General features: G+C 40.9%; 1 protein-coding gene and 1 long non-coding RNA gene across 2 annotated transcripts in view; one reads left to right on the top strand and one right to left on the bottom strand.

The window, feature by feature from the left end:
• Positions 1–14,350, bottom strand: part of HTR2A (5-hydroxytryptamine receptor 2A) — a 30,674-nt gene extending 16,324 nt beyond the window's left edge. The window contains exons 1-2 of the mRNA XM_009557753.2: positions 12,800–14,350; positions 8,097–8,297 (exon numbers count right to left, since the gene is read on the bottom strand). Coding sequence (XP_009556048.1) covers positions 8,097–8,297; positions 12,800–13,214 — 616 coding nt within the window. The 5' untranslated portion in view covers positions 13,215–14,350. The remainder of the gene's footprint in view (positions 1–8,096; positions 8,298–12,799) is intronic.
• Positions 11,389–20,228, top strand: LOC128849714 (uncharacterized). Its single transcript, XR_008447457.1, has 3 exons — positions 11,389–12,132; positions 16,372–16,468; positions 19,753–20,228. It is a non-coding gene; the product is annotated as an uncharacterized LOC128849714 (long non-coding RNA).
• The last annotated feature ends 428 nt before the right edge of the window (positions 20,229–20,656 follow it).

The following is a 20,656-nucleotide window of genomic DNA, read 5'->3' as shown; positions in this document are numbered from 1 at the left end:
AAAGCTCAGATCAAATACAAAATCATAACAAGGGTTGATCAATTGATCTAGTTTTGAACAGCCAGAAAAGAAAGTCTTTATCGCAATGCCTCAGCCTGCTTTCAGGACATCACAAGAATTTGACAGGCTGTTTTCCATCAATGGCTCTGAAGGACATCATAGGAAAAGTCAGCTGTCAGGTATTTCTAAATTTGTTGTAGGTAATTAGAAATATGTTGTCTCAGCTCTCACAAACCCCTTGACTTTTATTAGCTGGGCTTCTGCTTAGAAATGGTGCTGGTGGCATTGGGTAGGAAATGCATGGGGAAAGTTAATTGCAGCCTAAATGTGTGATAGTTTGCAATGTTTTTGCTAGTTGGGGTAAATGTAGGGATTTCATTTTAAAGCAGAATTGTGTGATATATTTCCTTTCTTAACACTGTAAAATGCAAAATCTGACAAATAAAATTTAGTTCTTTAAAATACATAAAAGAAGCTGTGAAATTGTTCTGTATATTTTTTAAATGACTGGAAATTTCTTTGTTCTTGACATTTTCTTTCATGCAACACAGAACAACTTTAACAACATTATTTTTGATTTATAAGGTAATTAAATGCAATTATAGTGTACAGATGACAGAGTTTGTAAATCCCAACATGATTCTTGTGTACTTTTTTCCTGCTCATTTACATTGTGTGTGTGGCTTCTGCTATGCAGAAGTGCCAGTTCCTCTGTTTAGAGATGTTCAAGTAATTTCTTGGTTAGCTTGTTATCCCCTTCTGGGCATGTACTGTTGTAGAGACCTACTGGAGAAAGATCAAAGCCTGTGAAAGTGTCCTTTCTCCATTTTGAAACACCTCACATAGCAGAAAAGGTCATCCTACAGAAGAACCTAGGCTCCCCCTTCTCCCTGTGGATGGGGAATCCATTCTGCATTCTTGTATGCATTGCATGCTATGCTGGGTAAGTGGCTGGATGAAAAATAATGGTCTTTCAGAGAAGGAGGAATAATTTATAGCAGGGAATATGCTGTTACTGCACTTTTATTAAAACATTCTGTTTACCCTGAAGTATCCTACAAAGAGAGATTGGCTGATTAGAGGTCATACTGACAACCAGAAACAGTTATTCATTCAAAGAAACCTGATAACAGGGCCAGCCTGGTCCAGTTGAACTTAATCCTTTTTTTGTTGGTAGCTTCAAAGGGAAGAAGAACACAGTGCTCACGGTCTTCAAAGCAAAGACAATTTTTTTTTTTAAAAAAGACAATGAACAAATTCTGTCATAGATTCATAGAATACTTTGTGTTGGAATGGACCTCAAAGATCATTTAGTTCCAATTCCCCTGCCATGAGCAGGGACACCTCCCACTAGATCAGGCTGCCCAAGGCCCCATCCAACCTGGCCTTGAACACCTCCAGGAATGGGGCATCCACAACTTCCCTGAGCAACCTGTTCCAGTCCTCACCACCCTCATTGTGAAGAAATTCTTCCTTATGTCTAGTCTGAATCTGCTCCTCTCCAGTTTATACTCTTGCCCCCAGTCCAAGCTGAGATGGTGCGGTTGACACACCTGAGGGATGGGATGCTATCCAGAGGGACCTGAACAAGCTTGAGAAGTGGGCCCATGTGAACCTCATGAGGTTCAACAATAACAAGTGCAAGGTCCTGCACCTGGGTCAGGGTGACCCCCAATATCAATATAAAGCGGGGAATGAAGGAGTTGAGAACGGCCCTGCCGAGAAGGACTGGTGGATAAAAAGCTGAACGTGAGCTGACAGTGTGTGCTCACAGTCCAGAAACCCAATTGTATCCTGGGCTGCATCAACTGAAGGGGGGCCTGTAAGAAAGATGGGGACAAACTTTTTAGCAGAGCCTGTTGTGATAGGACAAGGGGTAACTGTTCTAAACTAAAAGACAGCAAATTTGAATTAGCTATAAGGAAGAAATTTTTTATGATGTGGATAGTGTAACATGGGAATAGGTTGCCCAGAGAGACGTTAGATGCCCCATCCCTGGAAAAATTCAAGGTCAGGTTGGACAGGACTATGAGCAACTGCTCATTGAGTTGAAGATGTTCCTTATCACTGGAGGGTGGTTGGACTAGATGACCTCTAAAAGTTCCTTCCGTCCAAACTATTCTATGATTCTTTAATAGGGAAAAACCTTCATGTCCTGATCATCAGGTAATTACACAAAGAAAATGATAGATGTATACATAATAATTATTCTTCTTTTGAAAATACGTATGCCCCGATATAATATACTCTTTCCCATCTAGGTGTATGCTGTTGCTCAATATTTCTGGGATTTAAATGTGCCCCTATGGATTTTTATGTTGTTTCTTATCCCTGTGTTTCCAAATTTGGAGAATTGAGAATGCAGTTCAATCATTACCATTTCTTTGATCATTTTTCTCTAAAGAAAAATGCAAGGTTGGTAACAACTCGTCAAATAATGAATAAAACATATACAAGTTCAAAATGCAAGCTTTTATAACCTTCACTATTATGAAAGGTGTGGTAAGCTGTGGTCTGATGGATGAGATGTGGATGATTTTCTGGCAAGAACAAATCAAGCAAATGGTTCTGTTACAGAAGAAATAAGGGAATAATTTACATTAAAGAGGAAATTAAATACATTATGTGTGTCTCATGCTCAGAACCATCTTAAGTGATGTCTCATAAGCAGAATGTACATGCTAGCTGACTGATAAATCTGCATCACAACACTGAATATTAGCTTCCCTTGGACAACCTACATGTGAGGTGTTCATTTACTCATTAGTTGCAGCTTCTGATGGGGTCATTGTTATGGCAATGAACTTCCCACTGGCATAACTCTTGCTGACTGCAGAGCCTCATACATTGTGTCTCTATGAAGTAATAAAATTAATATCCTACTTCTGTGAGATGGTGATGAAGCTCTAATACCTCATTTATGAAATATTTTGTCATGGCCTTTCATTACAGTTAATGCAAATTTCTCTATAGGTTGTGTCATGACTTTTGGCAACACCCTTATGGCATTTTATTTTTATGTTGGCATTTACATCCCCAAATGAGAAAGGTCCCAGGGGATTGCCCCAACACAAAAACTTATAATGTTTCAGTTTGAGATCTTCCAGCTGGAAAGAGCAACAGTATGTTCACTCTCTGGGAAATGATTTTATGAGTATGATAAAAAAAAAAAAAGAAATGTTAACTAAGGAAATGATTATAAATACTTCTAAGAATGCAAAGACAAATTTTCAAGAGAAGAAATGGAAGTGAAGTGAATGACTATATGGTAAAGAGAGCAGTGTAGCAGACATTTCAAATTTAGCACTAGCACTTCCAAATTTAGATGCTCAACTTTCATTCTTTATTGTCAAGGTACAGTGCTGTGTGTAATTATTTGCAATTTCAAGTATTTTGGCAGTGTGTTCCTTGTTATAACAAATGGTCTTTTCCCATGCCAAGCTATCCCTAAGTAAGACTTGACTGAACTGAGAAACTGTAAGTATGTCATCTGGAAGAAATGGAGGATGTGATGGATATGGAACAGGGATTCTCAGCCTGCAGCCCCTTGGCTCTTTGTTTCTTTTGAAAACAATTAAGTGACTTTCAAATGAAGGCTGTCCTTGGCAGAACTGAGTGGCTGGAGAGCTAAAGAGTGCCAAAACTGTTGACAGACGACAATGCTGGTAGTTATACTCTCTAAAAATCACCTGCATCCTCGGCCCTTCATACTCTGTAGGACAGCAAGAAGTCCTGCAGAGAAATTGCAGGCTGACTGGTAAGGGAATATAAGCCTTTATGTCAGCATAAAACTTCCCACTGCTAAATTATCAGAGGGCTTAGTTGCACCGTTTTGTACACTTGGAGGTAACTTCTTGCACTTTGAGAATGCTGCTTGACATGCTACAGAATTTCTGTATTTTTGAAGCCTCGAAAGCAATGACAAAATTTTAAGAGCGTTATGTGGTGGGAGATATTTCACCAGCTTCATCCAGTTCCACTTTGGACTTCTTTTCTGCATGAAAAGTACTGAATAAATATAAGTTGGTAGTGGCAGGGGAGAGCAGAGACTGCCTGAAGGCAGTGAACAGCTGAGTAAGAAATGATAAGGGAAAACCCAGGTAAGAGGATTTGGGCTTCATCAGACTTCACATTACTTAGACCATTACTAGAGGAAGAGAGAGAAAAAAGAACTGAGGAATGGTGTGTGTGTATATAAGGGCTTAACATACGTGACTGTAATACTTTTATGTGGATGTTTAAAGGAGAGAATGATGCGTTGTTGGTCTCTTGCAGAACAACATGTTTCTTAGGCCCACTCAGGACTCAGAGGTCCTCCACCTGTATTTTCAGCAGGCTCTACTTACAATTCTATACATTTTAGTTAAACACTGTTCAAAATCCAACGTTGTTTTTTCTAAGAAGGGGAAATCCTTGGGCTTTTTACATCTACTGTCAGTAATGACCTCTGTGCTTTAAAACAAATGGGTTTAATGGGCTTTTGCCTTCAATGGCTACAAATAGTCTAATTATCTAGCCACTCTGGATACTGGATGATTTAAGAATCAAAGACACTATTAGAATCTGTTACAGTAATTAGAATCCATTTTAAACCAATTGCCTGTGGCACTACATGGTCCAGTGAAAAAAGGCTGCTGGCTAAATGCTCTTCTTCCACTAAACGCAAAAACAAATATTAGAACTAATTTTTTTCTTTAATATAAGAAAGTCAATATTACAGAATGCAAGCAAATCAAGTCCTTTTTTATTCTGTTTTTAAAATACTTCATATATGACTGCAGCAGATGGAAGGAAGACCACTGATTGACTGGTCTTTGGATTAAAATCACTGAATATATTTGTGAATTTAGTGACTAAAAAGAAAATTACAAATTTAGTGAATTAAACTGTTGTTACAGGTAAATGAGAAGTCATAATGAAAGAGATGTGGATAGTCTGGAAAGAACAAGAAGAACATCTGCATGCCCCACGAATCAGCTAGAAGTACTTGCAGGAGTCAGAGAGCGGGTGGATAAAGGTGATCCAGATAATATAACATTCCTGGATTTCCAGAGAGGTCTGACAGTACTGTCTTGTCAAAGGACATTACAGAAATTGAACTGTAATGGCAAAAGCAGAAAGATCCTCTTATAGAAAAGAGATGGGTTGAAAGACAGGAAGCAAAGGGTTAGGATTAGATGATTTATTTCTAAAGTGAGGGCTGTAGCATCCAACAGCTCTCTCTGTGTTCATCAGTGCCCGTCTGTGAGAACAAGGCAGAAAACATTACTACACATGAATTCATAGCCTGTCCACATCTTGAGTATTGTGGTCTGGCCACGTATGTCTCAAAGAGGACATAGAAGCACCAGAAAAGATTCTGAGAAAGGTACAGAGGTCACCTGGCATAGAGTACTGCCACACAAAGGGAGTCTATATAGATTTGTTCTCAGCCTTGTAAAGTAGTAATTGAAGGGGGCTGTGTGAAAGGAGGGACTGAGGATTTTCACAGTGAGGGAGTTATGGAGGGTGTCTGATCAGCCTGTTTTGCTCTATTCCACAGGTAGAATGAGCTTCTCTGGAGGGGCACATGATGTCTTTTTTTTCTTTCTCTTGCTTTTTATGCCACACTCCCATCTCATACATCATGAAAATTCACAGGCCCCCAACTCTGGGAAACTGCAGGAGAAATGAGAAGCCAAAATGTTAGCTGAGCCAACTGAGGCTGGAGGGTAAAGCCTTGAGAAATTCCTGCCTCTCTCAATTTGTCTGTGAGATGGCAGCCTTGCCGTGTGCTGTGGAGAGTGTGTTGTGCCCAACTCTGGCTCTGTCTGTGCTATGTGAAAATGCAGAGAATTAAATGATTTATAGCCCTGACACTCTAAGCAGAACTGAGAGCCTAAAGACTGGTAAATGATACATAAAGCACCTCTTTATTCAGAAAGCATTTTCTATTAGTAAATCATACAGAAAACACCTTGTTCTTCAAAAACCATTACCTATTTGTTCTGAGTTGGGTCATAGCAGATGTGGAGGACAAGGCCAATGACTGACTGAAAGCAAGTTACATGGATTATATGGGATCTATCAAGGTTCCTTATGATACTGGCATTTTTCTTTGTTTTAGGTAGTGTAAGAATATGCCATGGTATAATCTGGCAGTGACTTGCTCAGCAGCTTCTTTGTAGCTTGCTGTGTGTTTGCTTCCCTCTCTATCCTCTGGATCACATCACTTTTGCCAGGGCTAATTCATGACACAGTTGCCAAGCTGGGAACTTTCTTTAGCTCATCTCTCCATGCCCCTTGCTTCCACGGGACTAGCATCCTGCACCACCCAATTCCCACACACCCCTGTGTGTCTGCCTACATTGATATATCTATTGAACCTACTCCCTGTTTCAATAACAAGTGATGTGTAAATGAGTTGGAGTTTACCCTATCAGCCCACCTATTTTTGTGACACCCACCAGTGCCTTACACATGTCCTTATCCATCTTTGGTAAAGTGGGACTCTGTCCTCTTCACTCATGCCATACTTGAGTGCTTTCCAATAAAATAAGGACATGTATTTTTCAGTGTTTTATAAATAGGAACCGTGTCGCCATCTCTTGCCGTATGAATAACAAATAACGTCTGTGCCTCATTTGATCACTATTAGGAGAAAATACTCTAGGGAGCAGAAAAGGTGTTTTCACAATGGGTAAGTTGTCATCAGTTATTATTGCAAAGAATAGCCACAACTTTTGAAACTAAATATGAAGATTTCAAAGAACTAAGCTGTCCTGCTACAGAACATTAACCATGTTCCAGCTACCAGGGCTTAAATAACAGATTTTTCTGGTTTCACTTTAATAATGAAAAAATTCAGATATTCTGGCAGTGGGGTCCTCTCTGGGTAAAGATCTTGAGCAGTGTGGACTACTGATATGCCCCTGGAATGGTCATTCTAATCATTCTGTGAGTTGATTCATGTCCAAAATGGACAGCAATTTCACTAAGCACAAATGCAGACAAACATAGAACATACAAATGTAAGGAATGCTTGACTTTTTTTATTCCATATGGAGAATGCACTGAAAATTCACCTAGCAGTGTCCAAGATTGGAAAAACTGGACAGAATGTTTCTACTGGATTTATAAAAGAGTGACTATAGAGATGTAAGACATAAATGAAGACATCTACATCTGAGTTGCTGTAGGCTTCCTTTATAGTTGAGATCTAGCTGTTTTCAGGGTGGAGTTCTCCTGCCCTGTGTTAAACATCTGTGTCTGATCAGCTGAATGCACCCCAGAACTGCACTGATGTTGTTGAACCTCCTCCTATTGAGAGAGGTCTCCCACTATTTCTTGCTGTGCAGCAGAAGATAAGCTATTTTAAGCCATAAACATCCTAGACTGCTTTTTCTTAGACTCTGGGCCAGTATCAAGTGGGAGAGCAGGAGAAAATTCAGAGTGGCAAGCAAGTGGCAGTATTAGACATTGTCATCTTTCCTTCCACTCGGAAGAATGTTAACAGATTACAGTTACCACTCACAATAATTTGTAGTAGCCAGGGAAGTGGCTAATTACCGTTGATTAGTGGAACACTCATCTCTTCCAGGGCAAAAGAGTGAATTTTTCCTGCTTCTGCATGTGTGAGCTGCCAGTGCTCAGGGGGTCTACAAAACCGGATGAGCTGGAAGGGAAATGTGCTTTCAATGCATTCGAGAATCACAGGTGTGTGAGGAAATCCCCGATGGCATCTGTTAGCAAATTACCCTAATAAGAATTTGGGAATAACTGAGTTGCATAAAACAGGGAAATCTTTTTTTCAGTCAAGATATTTTTTTCTTTTCAAATGTTACAGTAATGATGGATAAGCAATATCGGAAGTAAAAACATCTTTAAAACAAGCTTGAACCCAGTAGTCCTGTCACTTGTTTATGTTCTTTCAGTTCTCCTCCATTTCCCACTGTCATCTTTGATTTTCATTGCGTAATTACTATGTTACAGCACTTCTTAGACTGGCAAGCAAAATACTGCAGGCAGAGAAAAGAGCTTTAGACTGCAGTATATATATCAAATCCCCTCAAAGGCTAGAAATCTGCAATTACATGCTGAAATATTGCCTCACTTACCAACTGATATGGTCCAAACAGCAATTATTTTTGCAAAAGCCTTAGTTCTTGAGTTAAACCGGCTGTGATGGATGGGGTTTCGAATGGCAATATAGCGATCCAGTGAGATGGCGCAGAGGTGCATGATGGAAGCAGTGGAGAAAAGCACATCCAAGTAGATCCAAATGGCACAGAGCTTTGTAGGCAGAGGCCATGTGTACCCTGCGTAAGAGAAAGTTGACATAAGCTAAGAATGTGACATACTTCCACCCTGTGTTGTGACTCATATGTATTAGTGTGTGTCTCCTGGGAGTAAGTTATGCCTTGAATAGAAGCTGCTTGACACTGTTTTAAGAAACCTTTTTAATTTGCTTACGACCTTCTAACTGTGCAGCTTTTAGGATTAAGTCTACTTCTTTCCCTGGTTACAAGCAGTGTATGTTTTTTTTAATTTTTAATTCTGTTTGCATAATGCTAACTCTTGATGTTATAATTAACCATTTCTGTCAGCAAATCTAGAGAAAGAAGCAATTTTGTCATTGTGAACCTGCAAATTCTCAATTTTGTTTTAGGTCTTTTATCTGTGTAATTACCGCATTTATTAACACCTGCTGATATACAAAGCTGCCTGAATTCTGAAACTGAAACTTTAGATTTAGTGACACCTGAAATGTGTTTTGTTGCATACCAGTGATATTTATCTCACCTGCATTTAGGCATCTACCATATACTTAATTAAGGATATTTCCTGTGTCAATGAATATTGATAGGCTCCTCCAGAGAGAGCAATCCAAGGCCTATACATTAGTGTTTACCGATACCCAACCTACATCTTCTTTGCAGTAAATTAAGCCTTCTCTTTTAGCTTGCTCTTCACATCAGCCATGAAGAATAATTGATTGTTGTACTTTCTGGAAGCTGTTGGTAGATCATTATCATGTCTTGCCTAGTTTTCTTTTTTCTTTTCCAGACTAAGCAAAGCCAGTTTCTTTTTCTTTTGCTTTTAAAACTTTTGTACTTCTTGTTTCACTGCCCTGGAATCTATTTAATTTATCCACATCTTGCTTATCATTCAGTGAACAAAACAGGACTTGGTACTCTTGCAAAGGCCTCCTGACTGCCAGGTGAAATACGAGATTGCTTCACGGGTCTTGCAGGGAATGTCCTTGCTTACACAACCTGGAATGGTGCATGCCTTTTGTATAAAAATATCATAATAGTGATACATGCCTGGCTTATGATGCAGTTTGACGGCCAGATCTTGTTCAGCGTTCCTAAAGCCTGGACAAATTTACCCAGCAGTAGTCGGCTCGCTGTCTTTTTCCTAAGTTGGTATCTTTGCATTTATCCTCACTGAATATTATTTGTTCATTTCAGACTTTCTCTTCAGGGGTCCAGATGACTGTTGATGATTCTGATCCTGTCCCTCTGAGTGCTTGTAACCTCTCCCAGCTTGGTGCTTTTGGAAAGCTATGTAAGCTCACACTCTATACAGTACACAAGTTGCCAGGAGCAGTATCGAGCAGACCTAGGCTAAGTAAGGCCCCAGGACTCCCATTCAAAGGCCCTTCTAGTTCTGCAGGGAACCATTAATAACTCTCCTTGGAGCAGCTTTTGCAGTTATCCATGTCCTTGTCTTGTGGTGATTTATTTTAGAGCATATTACCTGGGCTGTCCATACCAGTGTAACGTGGGCCAATGCCAAAGCTGATATTTGGATAACACACTAGTGTTTTGGGGTGGTGTATGTGTGCGCCTGTCTCCTTTGGAGATACAGTACAAGATCTGCAACAACATGAACAGAGAGGGAGGAAGGTGGGCTAATTTAATTTAGTTTCAGTAAGAACTGAGGAGACCTAGTTCTTGGTGCTCTTGGATTTCTGGTATTACAGAAGTCTGATGTTACAGAAAAGCTGAAACTGAAAAGCCATACAGCATTTATGAGTATGTTTTATCTTGTTTTCTGGTCTTCCAGTGGGAATCTACTCTCTGGAGCATGTTACCTGAGGGCTGGCTTTTAGGGGCATGTCTTCCCAGCAGCCTCTCTCTGTCAGGCGAGGGCAGTTTACACAGAGAAAAGTGATAAAGAATTTTTACACTTGACAACATGCATCTGTTCTCTTGCTTCAGTGGCCTTTGGGAATGAATTTGTCATATCCTTGTAGACCTCTTGTCCTTGCTTTAAACCTGAATGTTGCAGGGATAGAACAGCAACCATCAGATAAACTACCTTGGAGACTACAGTGCCAAGGGAAGATAAAGTTGGCTCCTTCATGTACATATTGCAATAAGAGTTAGGAAAGGTGTAGATAACATCCTGTGGGCCGGCCTTGGGACATTTTATGTGGGACATGGTGCATGGCACTTCTGCCTTGTGCTGTCCTCTGGCTGCTATCCAATTCACCTCTTGACATGTCCAAGGGGAAAAAATCCAAACCAAATCAAGCCAAAACGAAACAAAACAAAGGCAAACATGACTGCAATTTAAAGCCTGGGTAGGCAGGAAAAGTTTTACAAGACTCAGGATTTCATGTAGTCCATGAGAGCTCATGACACCCAGGTGTTCACTAAAGGGAGTCCTATACAAGGGACGGGCAAGAGATGTTTCTGCAACTGTACATTTCCAGGTTGAGAGGCTGAGAGTAAGGGCGAGTGAACACTAAGAGAAGATTTTCTTCCTGATGTAGTCAGATAGCTGCATCCAGGAGAGGAGAAATATTTTCTCACAAGGTCTTTCAGGTGAGGAGGCAAAAAAGCCAAGCTGGGTGAGAACAAGCACTGTTGTTCAACTCCGAATTTTCTGCTCTGTGGGCACATTCACCCTGGCAGGACTCGCTGAGTGTCCTTTTTTCCAGCAGAGGTTGGTGCTGCTGGGTGGATGGAGAAACTTGCCTGGCCTGAGGTTTGCAGGCTGTGTCAGGCACATGGCCAAAGTGGCTGTGCACCCAAATGCTACTACACCATAGCAGCCATAAAACTTTCCTTTGAGCAGAACAGTAACAATCCACCTTCAAAGGTCTTCAGGGTGAGTGATGGAGCACCCTTTTTCCACAGCCTTGGAGGCAGCTTGGCAGAGCAAGGTGGCTGTAAAGGGGTTTAGGACTGTAAATATAGGTGATGTGGCTGATGCCAGCTGCATCCTGGCCTTTCTCTGGGCAGCTGAGGCCAAGCTAATGCTTCTGTCTGCACCATCACTTGTTATCCTGGAGGTTGGCAGTGCACTGTGCTGAGACCGCTCTTCTGGTACTAGTGTGCAGCGCCAGATGATTTTTCACCCAACCTTACCCTGCAAAAGCCTCCCCTTCTTGACCTTGCAAGGGAAAAAGCAGTGAGAGAGAAGGCAAAGGCTGCACACTCCCTCCTCTGTGGCTTTAGTGCCCTGCTCCTCATCTGGGCTGGCAAAGGTGTGCCATGCAGTGTTGCCCCCACGATGAAGGTTTCGGTTTCTCTGCTCGCAGGAAATCCCACATCTGGACCTCCGAATCAGTTCGGAGGTGTGGATTTCTGGTGTGTCTTCCCTCGGCAGCAGAGCCTGGCCAGCAGGAGTCTCTGTTGCATATCTCAGGTTCTGCTAATCTCACACATCAGACAATTTCTGATTCCGCGGCTCCGTTTTACACTACTTTCCACCAAAGATGATTGCACTACTAATACGATAAATCACAATTTTACACCATCACTGATGCCAAATACAGTTTGCAATGCTACTGCAGGCAATCTGTGCAGAAATACTGAAACTGGGAAATAAACTTCCACTTTGCTGGATGAAATCTCTCTAAATCACAGGCTCATGCTTGGACCTTTCATCCCCAAATAGTGAAGGAATAGAAAGGTTTGCAAGCAGCCTCATTTTCCTCCTGATGTTGTCTGGCTTCTCCTTGAATGGTAGCAATTCAATTGTGACATAGGAAAACTAATTTCTTGAAGTTTAGGGATTGTAACAGTCTAGCAGTATTGGCGCTGAACACACAGGCTGCTGCTTTTTTCTACATGAACTGTGCTGCAAGTGATTTAGGTGAAAACGAGAAGAAAGATCTGCTATTAATCACCTACAAAGGTATGAACTGTGAGTCATTATTCATTTAATTCTTAAATAACTCCTTTTAAGAAACCGTATCTCTGCATTTTTAAATGTTATTATAAAATTAGGCAGAATTAATTCCCATCCTTTTTTTAACTCCCACATTATTTATTACAGATTTTTCTGGTACAGATTTTTCTGTATAAGCAGGGTATTAGTGTATAATAACATTATTTACTTTTATATTATTTCACTTTTAAAAATTGAAGGGGTTACCTACTTTGAATCTAAAGGTAGTCGTTAGTGCTTCTTTGCATATTTGCAGAGCAAAGTAACTGGCAGGATCCTACATTCTCATTAGAAATATAAAAAATTACGAGCCAAGGGAAAAAAATGAAAGAACAGAGAGAAAAAAAAACCATCTTCATATACACTTTGAGACAATTCAATCAGCAACTGACTAATAAACTAATGTTCTGGACTGTATTTAAAATGCACGTAACTAGAAATATAAAGTAGGAAAAGGTTCAAGTACTTTGCCTACTCTTACATCCATTAACCAGTTTCATGTATTTCAGCTTGCTTGCTTGGAGTGATTACAATTTTTTTTTGGTAAGAGAATGAAATAACAACAACAACAACATGTGCATGCAATGTTTAAAGCCTCTCATTACATGCATTAGGTTACACAGTTAATACTCACCGTACAATATGGTTAACATTGACACAGGCATGACAAGGAAACCCAGCAGCATATCAGCTATTGCAAGTGACATGAGAAAATAGTTAGTGGCATTCTGTAGTTTTTTCTCCAGTGACACAGCCATGATGACAAGAATATTTCCAGCAATGGTTAAAACAATCACTATCACTGTCAGCAAAGCTGGCCAGTTTTTCTGTGAAAGCTGAAACAGGGAAGAGTAGCATGGTGGACTCACTTTACTTTCACATGAAAGATTGGTAAGGTTTTCAGAGTCCACAGTCAAGTTAAAGAGATGTGATATATTAATCTCTCCAGCTCCATAAACATTTCTGTAGAGTCTTCTTTCATGATTTATTTGTATTAAGGAGTTTGCAGTTGGGTTCACAGAGCTCTCCTCATCACAAAGAATATCCATTGCTAAGTCCGCAACTGGGAAGATAAATACTGAGAAATAGTAAATGATCACCCTTTGTCACCATCAGGCTTTATATTCCTCAGCTGTCCGTGCAAAAAGTTGAGGGATCATAGTCTTCTGCTGACTGTATTTTTCCCACTAGCGTGATGTAGAAAAACATAACAGAATTAATCCGAAAGCTGTAATGTTTTGTTTTCAATTACTTAGAAAGTCCAGTGTTGGCATACATTGAAAATCCAGCTGAAAAGCAAAACCGGGCTGTAGGACAGAGAACGTGGACTTGAGGCTTCAGAGAGCAAAAATGTTGGAGAAATAAAAGAGAAAAAACTTTTGCAACCACTAGGACTCCCCTCTGGAGCTATATCTTATTGCCATTGGTAACTGTAATCACACAATTTTAAACACAGCAGTATTAAAATAGCCTGCCGTACAAAACAGCAGAGCTCTCGCTTCTCTATTAAGAAAGTTGATTAAAGATTCCATCCAGCATCTTTCTCTTGAAGTAATTAGATATGCTTTTATTTATAGTTCATCTTCCATAATAAGGCTCATAGTCTCTGACTTCAGTTGTATTTCAGTATCATTTTCAGCCTCATATCAGAGATGTCACATTTTGCTCCATGCTGATTTTTATAGCTAATTATACCTTTCGGCCCAGCCTGGCTTCAGAATACAAATTAAGCAACTAAATACAATGATAAAAATTACAATTTAAAGAAGACTTACATTGTACTTCAGAGCCCACTCTCAAACTGCAGTTAGGTGCACTTTGTACCCTGATTTATCATATTCTTCACTGTGTTAGCCAGTTTTGTGTCCTTTTTCTTCAGCCTCCTCCAAAATGGTGGTATTTGGAATAGTTTTTTGACTTCTAAACTGTGCACTTCAGAGAAGCCAGTTCCTGTGCTGTGAGGCTTGTTTTTTTCTTCTGAGAGACAGGCTGCTTGCCGACTCTTTCCTTGTGCATCTCCTCACCCCAGGGCAAGCTATATTTAAAACAATATTAGTAGAGCCCTTCTCGAAGTGACACAAAACAAAGAGCACACACATGAAAAAGCAGCCTGCATGGAGGAATTACTGATTTCAACAGGAAGGGAATTTCTTGCTTGCTGCCTTGTTTGGTTTGTCAGACCTCCCACTATTTGGATGTCATAAACTGCAAGGTAGCAACAGCAGAGCAGGGCAGGGGAGGGCAGACCAAAGAGGGTATTTCTTCTAAACTAGCAGATTTTGCAGTATGCATTTTGGAGCTCCTCTGCCTGGGGGCTTTTTCAATGCACACTTTCCTTTTGCAGAAGATGGCTTGCAAGCACAGCTGCATACAATTGTGGTGTTTTACAGGATGAAGTCTTAAAAGAGATAAAACTTAAGGCTTGAAATGCTAGACACTAGTGAAAAAAATAAGTGTGGAGCTTTTTCCATGTAAGGACGAAATTATGCCAACCTTAAAACTAAAGTGTAATACTCTGTTCCCTTCAGTTTTAACTCCAGGTCTGTGCTGATGTGTTAATCAAATTAAGACTAGGTATTTATAAAAAATCGAAGTCACTCTGATGTCATCCTCATTTGTCAGGAGGTGCATGTAACAAACCCAGCATTCTGTCCCAAGGAAGTGTCCCAAATGAGGCAGTACCTTAAAACTTTGTCAAAGTGAGTCTCAGAGCACCCGCCAAAGCCCATCTGGATCTATGAGGCACTGTTACAGAAAACTTTTCACAATAAGTTTTTTTGAGGCTGTTTTTTCTCCCAAATGAGCCACAACAACAGCTGTCACAGCAGGACAGAACAACCAGGCAGTAGTTCCTACTGATGCCCCCTTGGGAGTTGGAAATGAGTCATCCCAGCTCTTAAGTTTCCCAATACCGTAAGTGAGGCCAGAAGACTATCAGACAACACAAGCTGGTTAAAAAAATGCTGATAACGATGAGTTGAGCAAGAAATGTTTCAGTCATGGCAGTCCTGTCCAGGAGCCAGAAGAGGCCCTTTCCCTCTCTCCTTTACCATGAAAACGGAATGGGTTACTCTGTTTACCAAGTGAATTTGACATTTGTGCTCCAAAGGGTTTGACAGCTGTCCCAGTGATGATGCCCTTAATGTGAGAGTGCAGATCTGCTGTAGTGCTTGCCTCCACTTCTGTTGGACATGGCTGCTCCACCAAACAGGGCAAAAAAGGACCCCTTGGTTAGGGCTAGATGTAATCCTTTGTGAGGATCTCATGTGTCCTGTTATTTTCTTAGATGGGTCTGTCTGAGATCTAATGACTCTTTAATGTAAGAGTCATGGTTGGGAGGTCCTTTTTTTGCAGGTGAATATCCAAACTGTGTCTCGTAGGCTGGCACTGTCAGCAGAGCCCAGTTTCTTGAGGTAGAGCTGTGTACCTTTCTCCCACTCCAAGGATAGGATGGAGATTTAGGACCTGGGCTTCTGCTCTCTTGAATGAATGCACTAAGAAATAGGCTGTGTGTAAAAGGCTTGTGAATCCTGATTTCATATCTGCAGCTCCACAGAGACCTGAAGCATGTGCTGAAGGACTCTCGTGTTTCTTACATAGTAGCTTCATCTCTCCTTTGGTGCAGTGGCATTAGTTTCACTCAAATATTTCATTTTTGCTCTTCTTCGATGACTCATTTAAGACTGTGGCTCTACTCTAGACATCAGGAATATGATGAATGTTGACTTTTCTAAGTCTTTTGCAGGTACTGTCATAAGCTCTTCAGATAGTCACTGCAGTGTTTCCTGTAGGCACATCATGCTGAGATCTGAGTGCTTTCTAAGCACTACTCTGTCCCTTGCAAAGAACTGTTTGACATATGTGAAACTGAGGCACAGGTACATTAAATGTCTTTTTTTTACATTTGCACATGAAAAATTGGTGGGTCAGAACCTACTTTTGTATATCCCAATATGTTGGCAACAAATCTGTGATCTTACAGTGTCTTCTAGCAAAACATCTTTGATGTGCTACTGAGCACAAGTATATCATACTATTTAGCTTAGGATTTTCTTTGACACAACTGCCAACCCTCCTGACTCCTCCAGTAACCTGAAAATGTCTTCCCTTTCATATAGTGTCATTCCAAGTCATTCAGCAAAAAAAGCAACCTTCCGGTGCTGAACCCAGCGAAAGGAGAGTACTGATGTTTTTGTCTCCCTGCAGAACTGAGCACATACTCAGCCTTGAAAGAACAGTGGGGTACAACTCCTGGATGATTTGTCATGTCTCAAGCCAACCTTGACCACTGCTTTTCCTGAAGGTGAGTAGGTTCGGGAAACTGTAGGTCCTACGATCTTCCAATTTTAAACAAGCAATGTGAACTCTGATAGAGGCAAAGCCTCACACACTGCAACCTGCAATCCTTGGCAGTATGTCTACAATAAAACCAGACATAGCTGCAGTCTGTCCCAGTCTATGTAAATTAAGTGAAATCTTAGCTTAAAATGGCAATAGTGTGGTCTATATTAGACCTAAAGCATTCTTTAGAAACACAGCACTGGAACAATCTGAACATTGCGTTTTAATTTCTGGAAGACATCAGATTCTGTAAGATATCTGGAATGTATTAGATTCCTGAAAACCCCACATCTGTTCCCTAGCTCTTCTTGGAAATGTTATTTGGCATTAATCTGTCAGGGGTTTTGTGCTTGTCACAGTGCTCACAAGTGCTTCCTAGAAATGCTGCTTCTCAACAATTTCATCTGAAAAAGAAGTAAAAAAATCTAGTTTACATAACTCAAGCTCAGTATTCTCATGATTAGAATCACAGAATCATAGAATTGCTAGGCTGGAAAAGACCATTGAAAATATAAAGTCCAACCATACCTCTCCACTATTAAATCATATCCCTAAGCAATAATCTGCTCATCTTTTAAATACATCCAGGGATGGTGATTCAACTGGCTCTCTGGGCAGCTGTTCCAGTGCCCGATAACCCTTTCAGAGAAGAAGTTTTTCCTAATGCCCAATCTGAACCTTCCCTAGCACAGCTTGAAGTCATTCACTCTCATCCTATCACCTGTCACTTGGGAGAAGAGACCAACACCCACCTCTCTGCAATCACCTTTCAGGTGGCTGTAGAAAGTGACAAGTTCTCCCCTCAGCCTCCTCTTCTCTAGAGTAAACAACCCTGGTTCCCTCATCTGCTCCTCATAAGACTTGTTCTCCAGCCCCTTCACCAGCTTCATTGCTCTTCTCTGGACACTCTTCAGGACCTCAATGTCTTTCTTGTAGTGAGAGGCCCAAAACTGAACACAGTTAGTCAAGGCGCAGCCTCACCAATGCAAACTACAGGAGCACAATCCCTTCCCTGGTCCTGCTGGCCACGCTGTTTCTGATACAAGCCAAAATGCTCTTGGCCTTCTTGGCCACCTGGGCACACTGCTGGCTCATGTTCAGCTGGCTGTCAACCAACACCCCCAGGTCCTTCTCTGTCAGGCAGCTTTCCAGACACTCTTCCCCAAGCCTGTAGCGCTGCACGGGGTTGTTTTGTCCCAAGTGCAGGACTCTGCACTTGGCCTTGTCAAGCCTCATACTGTTGCTCTCAGCCTAACGATCCAGCCTGTTCTGATCCTTCTGTGATTATTTCAAGTATAAGAATCCCCAAATTCTGAGTTTGCCGTCATCCTCTTTGATGTTTTGGAGGACAATGATGTTTTGTTTCTATACATTTCCTGATTGCGCAGTAAATGCATAAACTGTGGAGGTTAATCATTCACTCTGACATCTAAAAGTAAGGCAAGTGGAATGTGAATAATTTGTAGTATTAGTCAAGACTACTACTGCTTGGTAGCTCTGTTTACATTTATTAGAGGCTGTTAGAGCAGTTAGTACTGTGGCACCTTGAGGCATGAATCATAGCCTAGTTATTACAAACCAGAGCAAACAACTAAACAGCACTGCTCTCTTTTTGACATACAGTTTGCAGTGGAGCTCATTCTGGATCTCCTGACCTTCTCAGTGTCTAATAGTAAAGTAAGATGTTCTCTGGGAACTCAGCCTAATGAGCCAGAAGACAGGGAGGAAAACAGAACAAAGCTCCCATAATCAATGAGGAAATGGTTAGAGATCTGCTCGGCCAATTATGCGGCCAGATGGGATCCACCTGAGGGTATTGAGGGAGCTGGCAGACATGCTTGCCAAACCCCTTTCCATCATCTACCAACAGTATTGGCTGACTGGGGAAGTTCCATTGGACTGGAGGCTGGCAGATATTACACCCATTTAAAGAAGGGCTGAAGAGAGGATCCGGGAAACTACAGACCTGTCAGTCTGACCTCAGGGCCAGGAAAGGTCACGGAATGGGTCATCATGGGTGCCATCTGACAGCACACACAAGACACAAGACAACCGGGTGATCACGCCCAGTGATGGGTTTATGAAAGGCAGGTCCTGCCAAACTAACCTGATTGCCTTCTATGACAGGGTGACCTGTTTAATGAATGAGGGAAAGGCTGTGGATGTAGTTTACCTGGACTTTAGTAAAACCTTTGACACCCTTTCTCACAGCATTCTGCTTGAGAAAGTGGCTGCCACTGGCCTGGACAGGTGTACCCTCTGTTGGGTTTAAAACTGGTTGGATGGCCAGGCCCAAAGAATGGTGGTAAATAGAGTTAAATCCAGTTGGAAGGCAGTCACAAGTGATGTTCCCCAGGACTCAGTGCTGGGTTCAGTTCTGTTCAATATCTTTATCAACGACCTGGATGAAGGGATTGAATATACACTTAGTAAGTTCGCAGATGACACTAACCTGGGAGGAAGTGTTGATTTACTTGAGAGCAGGGAGGCAAAGGGGTCTGAACAGGCTGGATCGATGAGCTGTGGCCAATGGGATGAGATTTAACAAGGTCAAGTGCAGAGTCCTTGGACACAACAGAGCGCACTAGTGACACAACCACCCCATGCAGTGCTACAGGCTTGGGGAAGAGGATTCTACAATTCTCAACCCATGCCTTCACAGTGAGTTAAGAACAGTTTCACATGACCTTTCCAAAATCCATCCAGGAGCAGTGTCCCTCACCCTTGCTGTTCACAGGTGATGATTCTGAGCAAGCTGGGTGTTTTGGCACCAGCAGCCTTTGCCCTCAAATGGGCCTCAGGTCTTGATGACTGAAAACCTGTGGTAAATAACTGGTGAGTTGGTGTGTGTGTTTGGGGCTATCTGCTGTGAAAATGGCTTTCTGTGTTTATTTGGTCTGAACTGGTTTTGAATAAGAACTGAATATTAGAAGCTGAGACCGAAGGGAAAGCTGGAATAACTCAGTTTAACTATAATTTCTTAGTGTAATATATACTGAACGATCTGTAAAAAGCAAATATATATCATATCTATATCTATAAATAACTGAAACTCTCTTAACTTTCATGCCTAACCCCCACACAAATGCTAATTTCTGTCTTTGTTCAATCCCAGGTGAACCTGTGGTTTCTCTCTTAGTTTTAAAAGCCTGATTGTCTTATTCATCTATGTGTTTTGGAAACTTGTGCAGTGTTCCTGGTGGTTTACAGGGTGTCCTCATTTCTGACCACGTGTTCTTCTTTCAGGATCTGCAAGTTCCTTTAAAGTCCCAGCGAGAAGGTGAATGTGAGAGAGAGACTCTGGCGCACATTAAGGCACATCTTTTACATGCCTAAACCTGTGCACTGAGATCAGTACCATTGCACCTGTGACCACTTTTAGGTTGATATATTCCAGTGTTTCCAGTGTGATTACAGTGGAGCTAAATGGAATTGCTGTGTTATAAAACTGATGTAATGATTAGATGGCTGGAAATTAGAGTTGGATTTTTTTATTTCATGTGCAGTTTTAACTATTTAAACTCTTCTTTTCCCATATCAGAGTTTTTTCGTGGGGCTGAAAGTTCTGAAGAACTTCACTTTGAAAGTATTCAAGCATTTTACTTCATTTTTGTTGATCTAAATGTAACATTTTAATATTTTTGGATTAAAAACTGACTGAGATGTAAATTGTCTTACTCCTTTATTCTCTTGGACAATTTATATCCACTATAACAGCAAGCCTAGAGGTAGTTTCACATTGAACTGAATTGAAATAAAATATTCCCGTTCAGTTAAAAAATAAACTGAAATGTTTTATTTGGGTCAAGTCAATGTAGTAAAGGAAATATTTTGTTTTGGTTTTCCCAAAGGAAACATACATGCTTTGGGCAAAATTATTTTTTTCTTGCATAAAAAGGTTGATTCTGCAGAAACTTAATTTCCCACTAGAGGCTACATTGTTGAGAAGTGTCCATTAAGCTTTTGTGCTGAAGCAATGAAGCTGTGATGCTTTAAAGGGGAAGTCTGAAGCCTTGTTTAAGGAAACCTCTCTAAAGACCTACGCTTTATTTTAGTGAAACCTGAAGGGTCAGATTCTTCTTTGTGTCTTTCTCTAAGCTGTAAATGTTAACTATTTATAACAGCAGTTTTTATATCAGTAGAGGCCAGC

Source organism: Cuculus canorus, chromosome 1 (genome assembly GCF_017976375.1).
Source record: "Cuculus canorus isolate bCucCan1 chromosome 1, bCucCan1.pri, whole genome shotgun sequence".
In the NCBI taxonomy this organism is placed as follows: Eukaryota; Metazoa; Chordata; class Aves; order Cuculiformes; family Cuculidae; genus Cuculus; species Cuculus canorus.
Note: the sequence above shows the minus strand (reverse complement) of the source record. Positions and strands in the feature narration are given on the sequence as shown.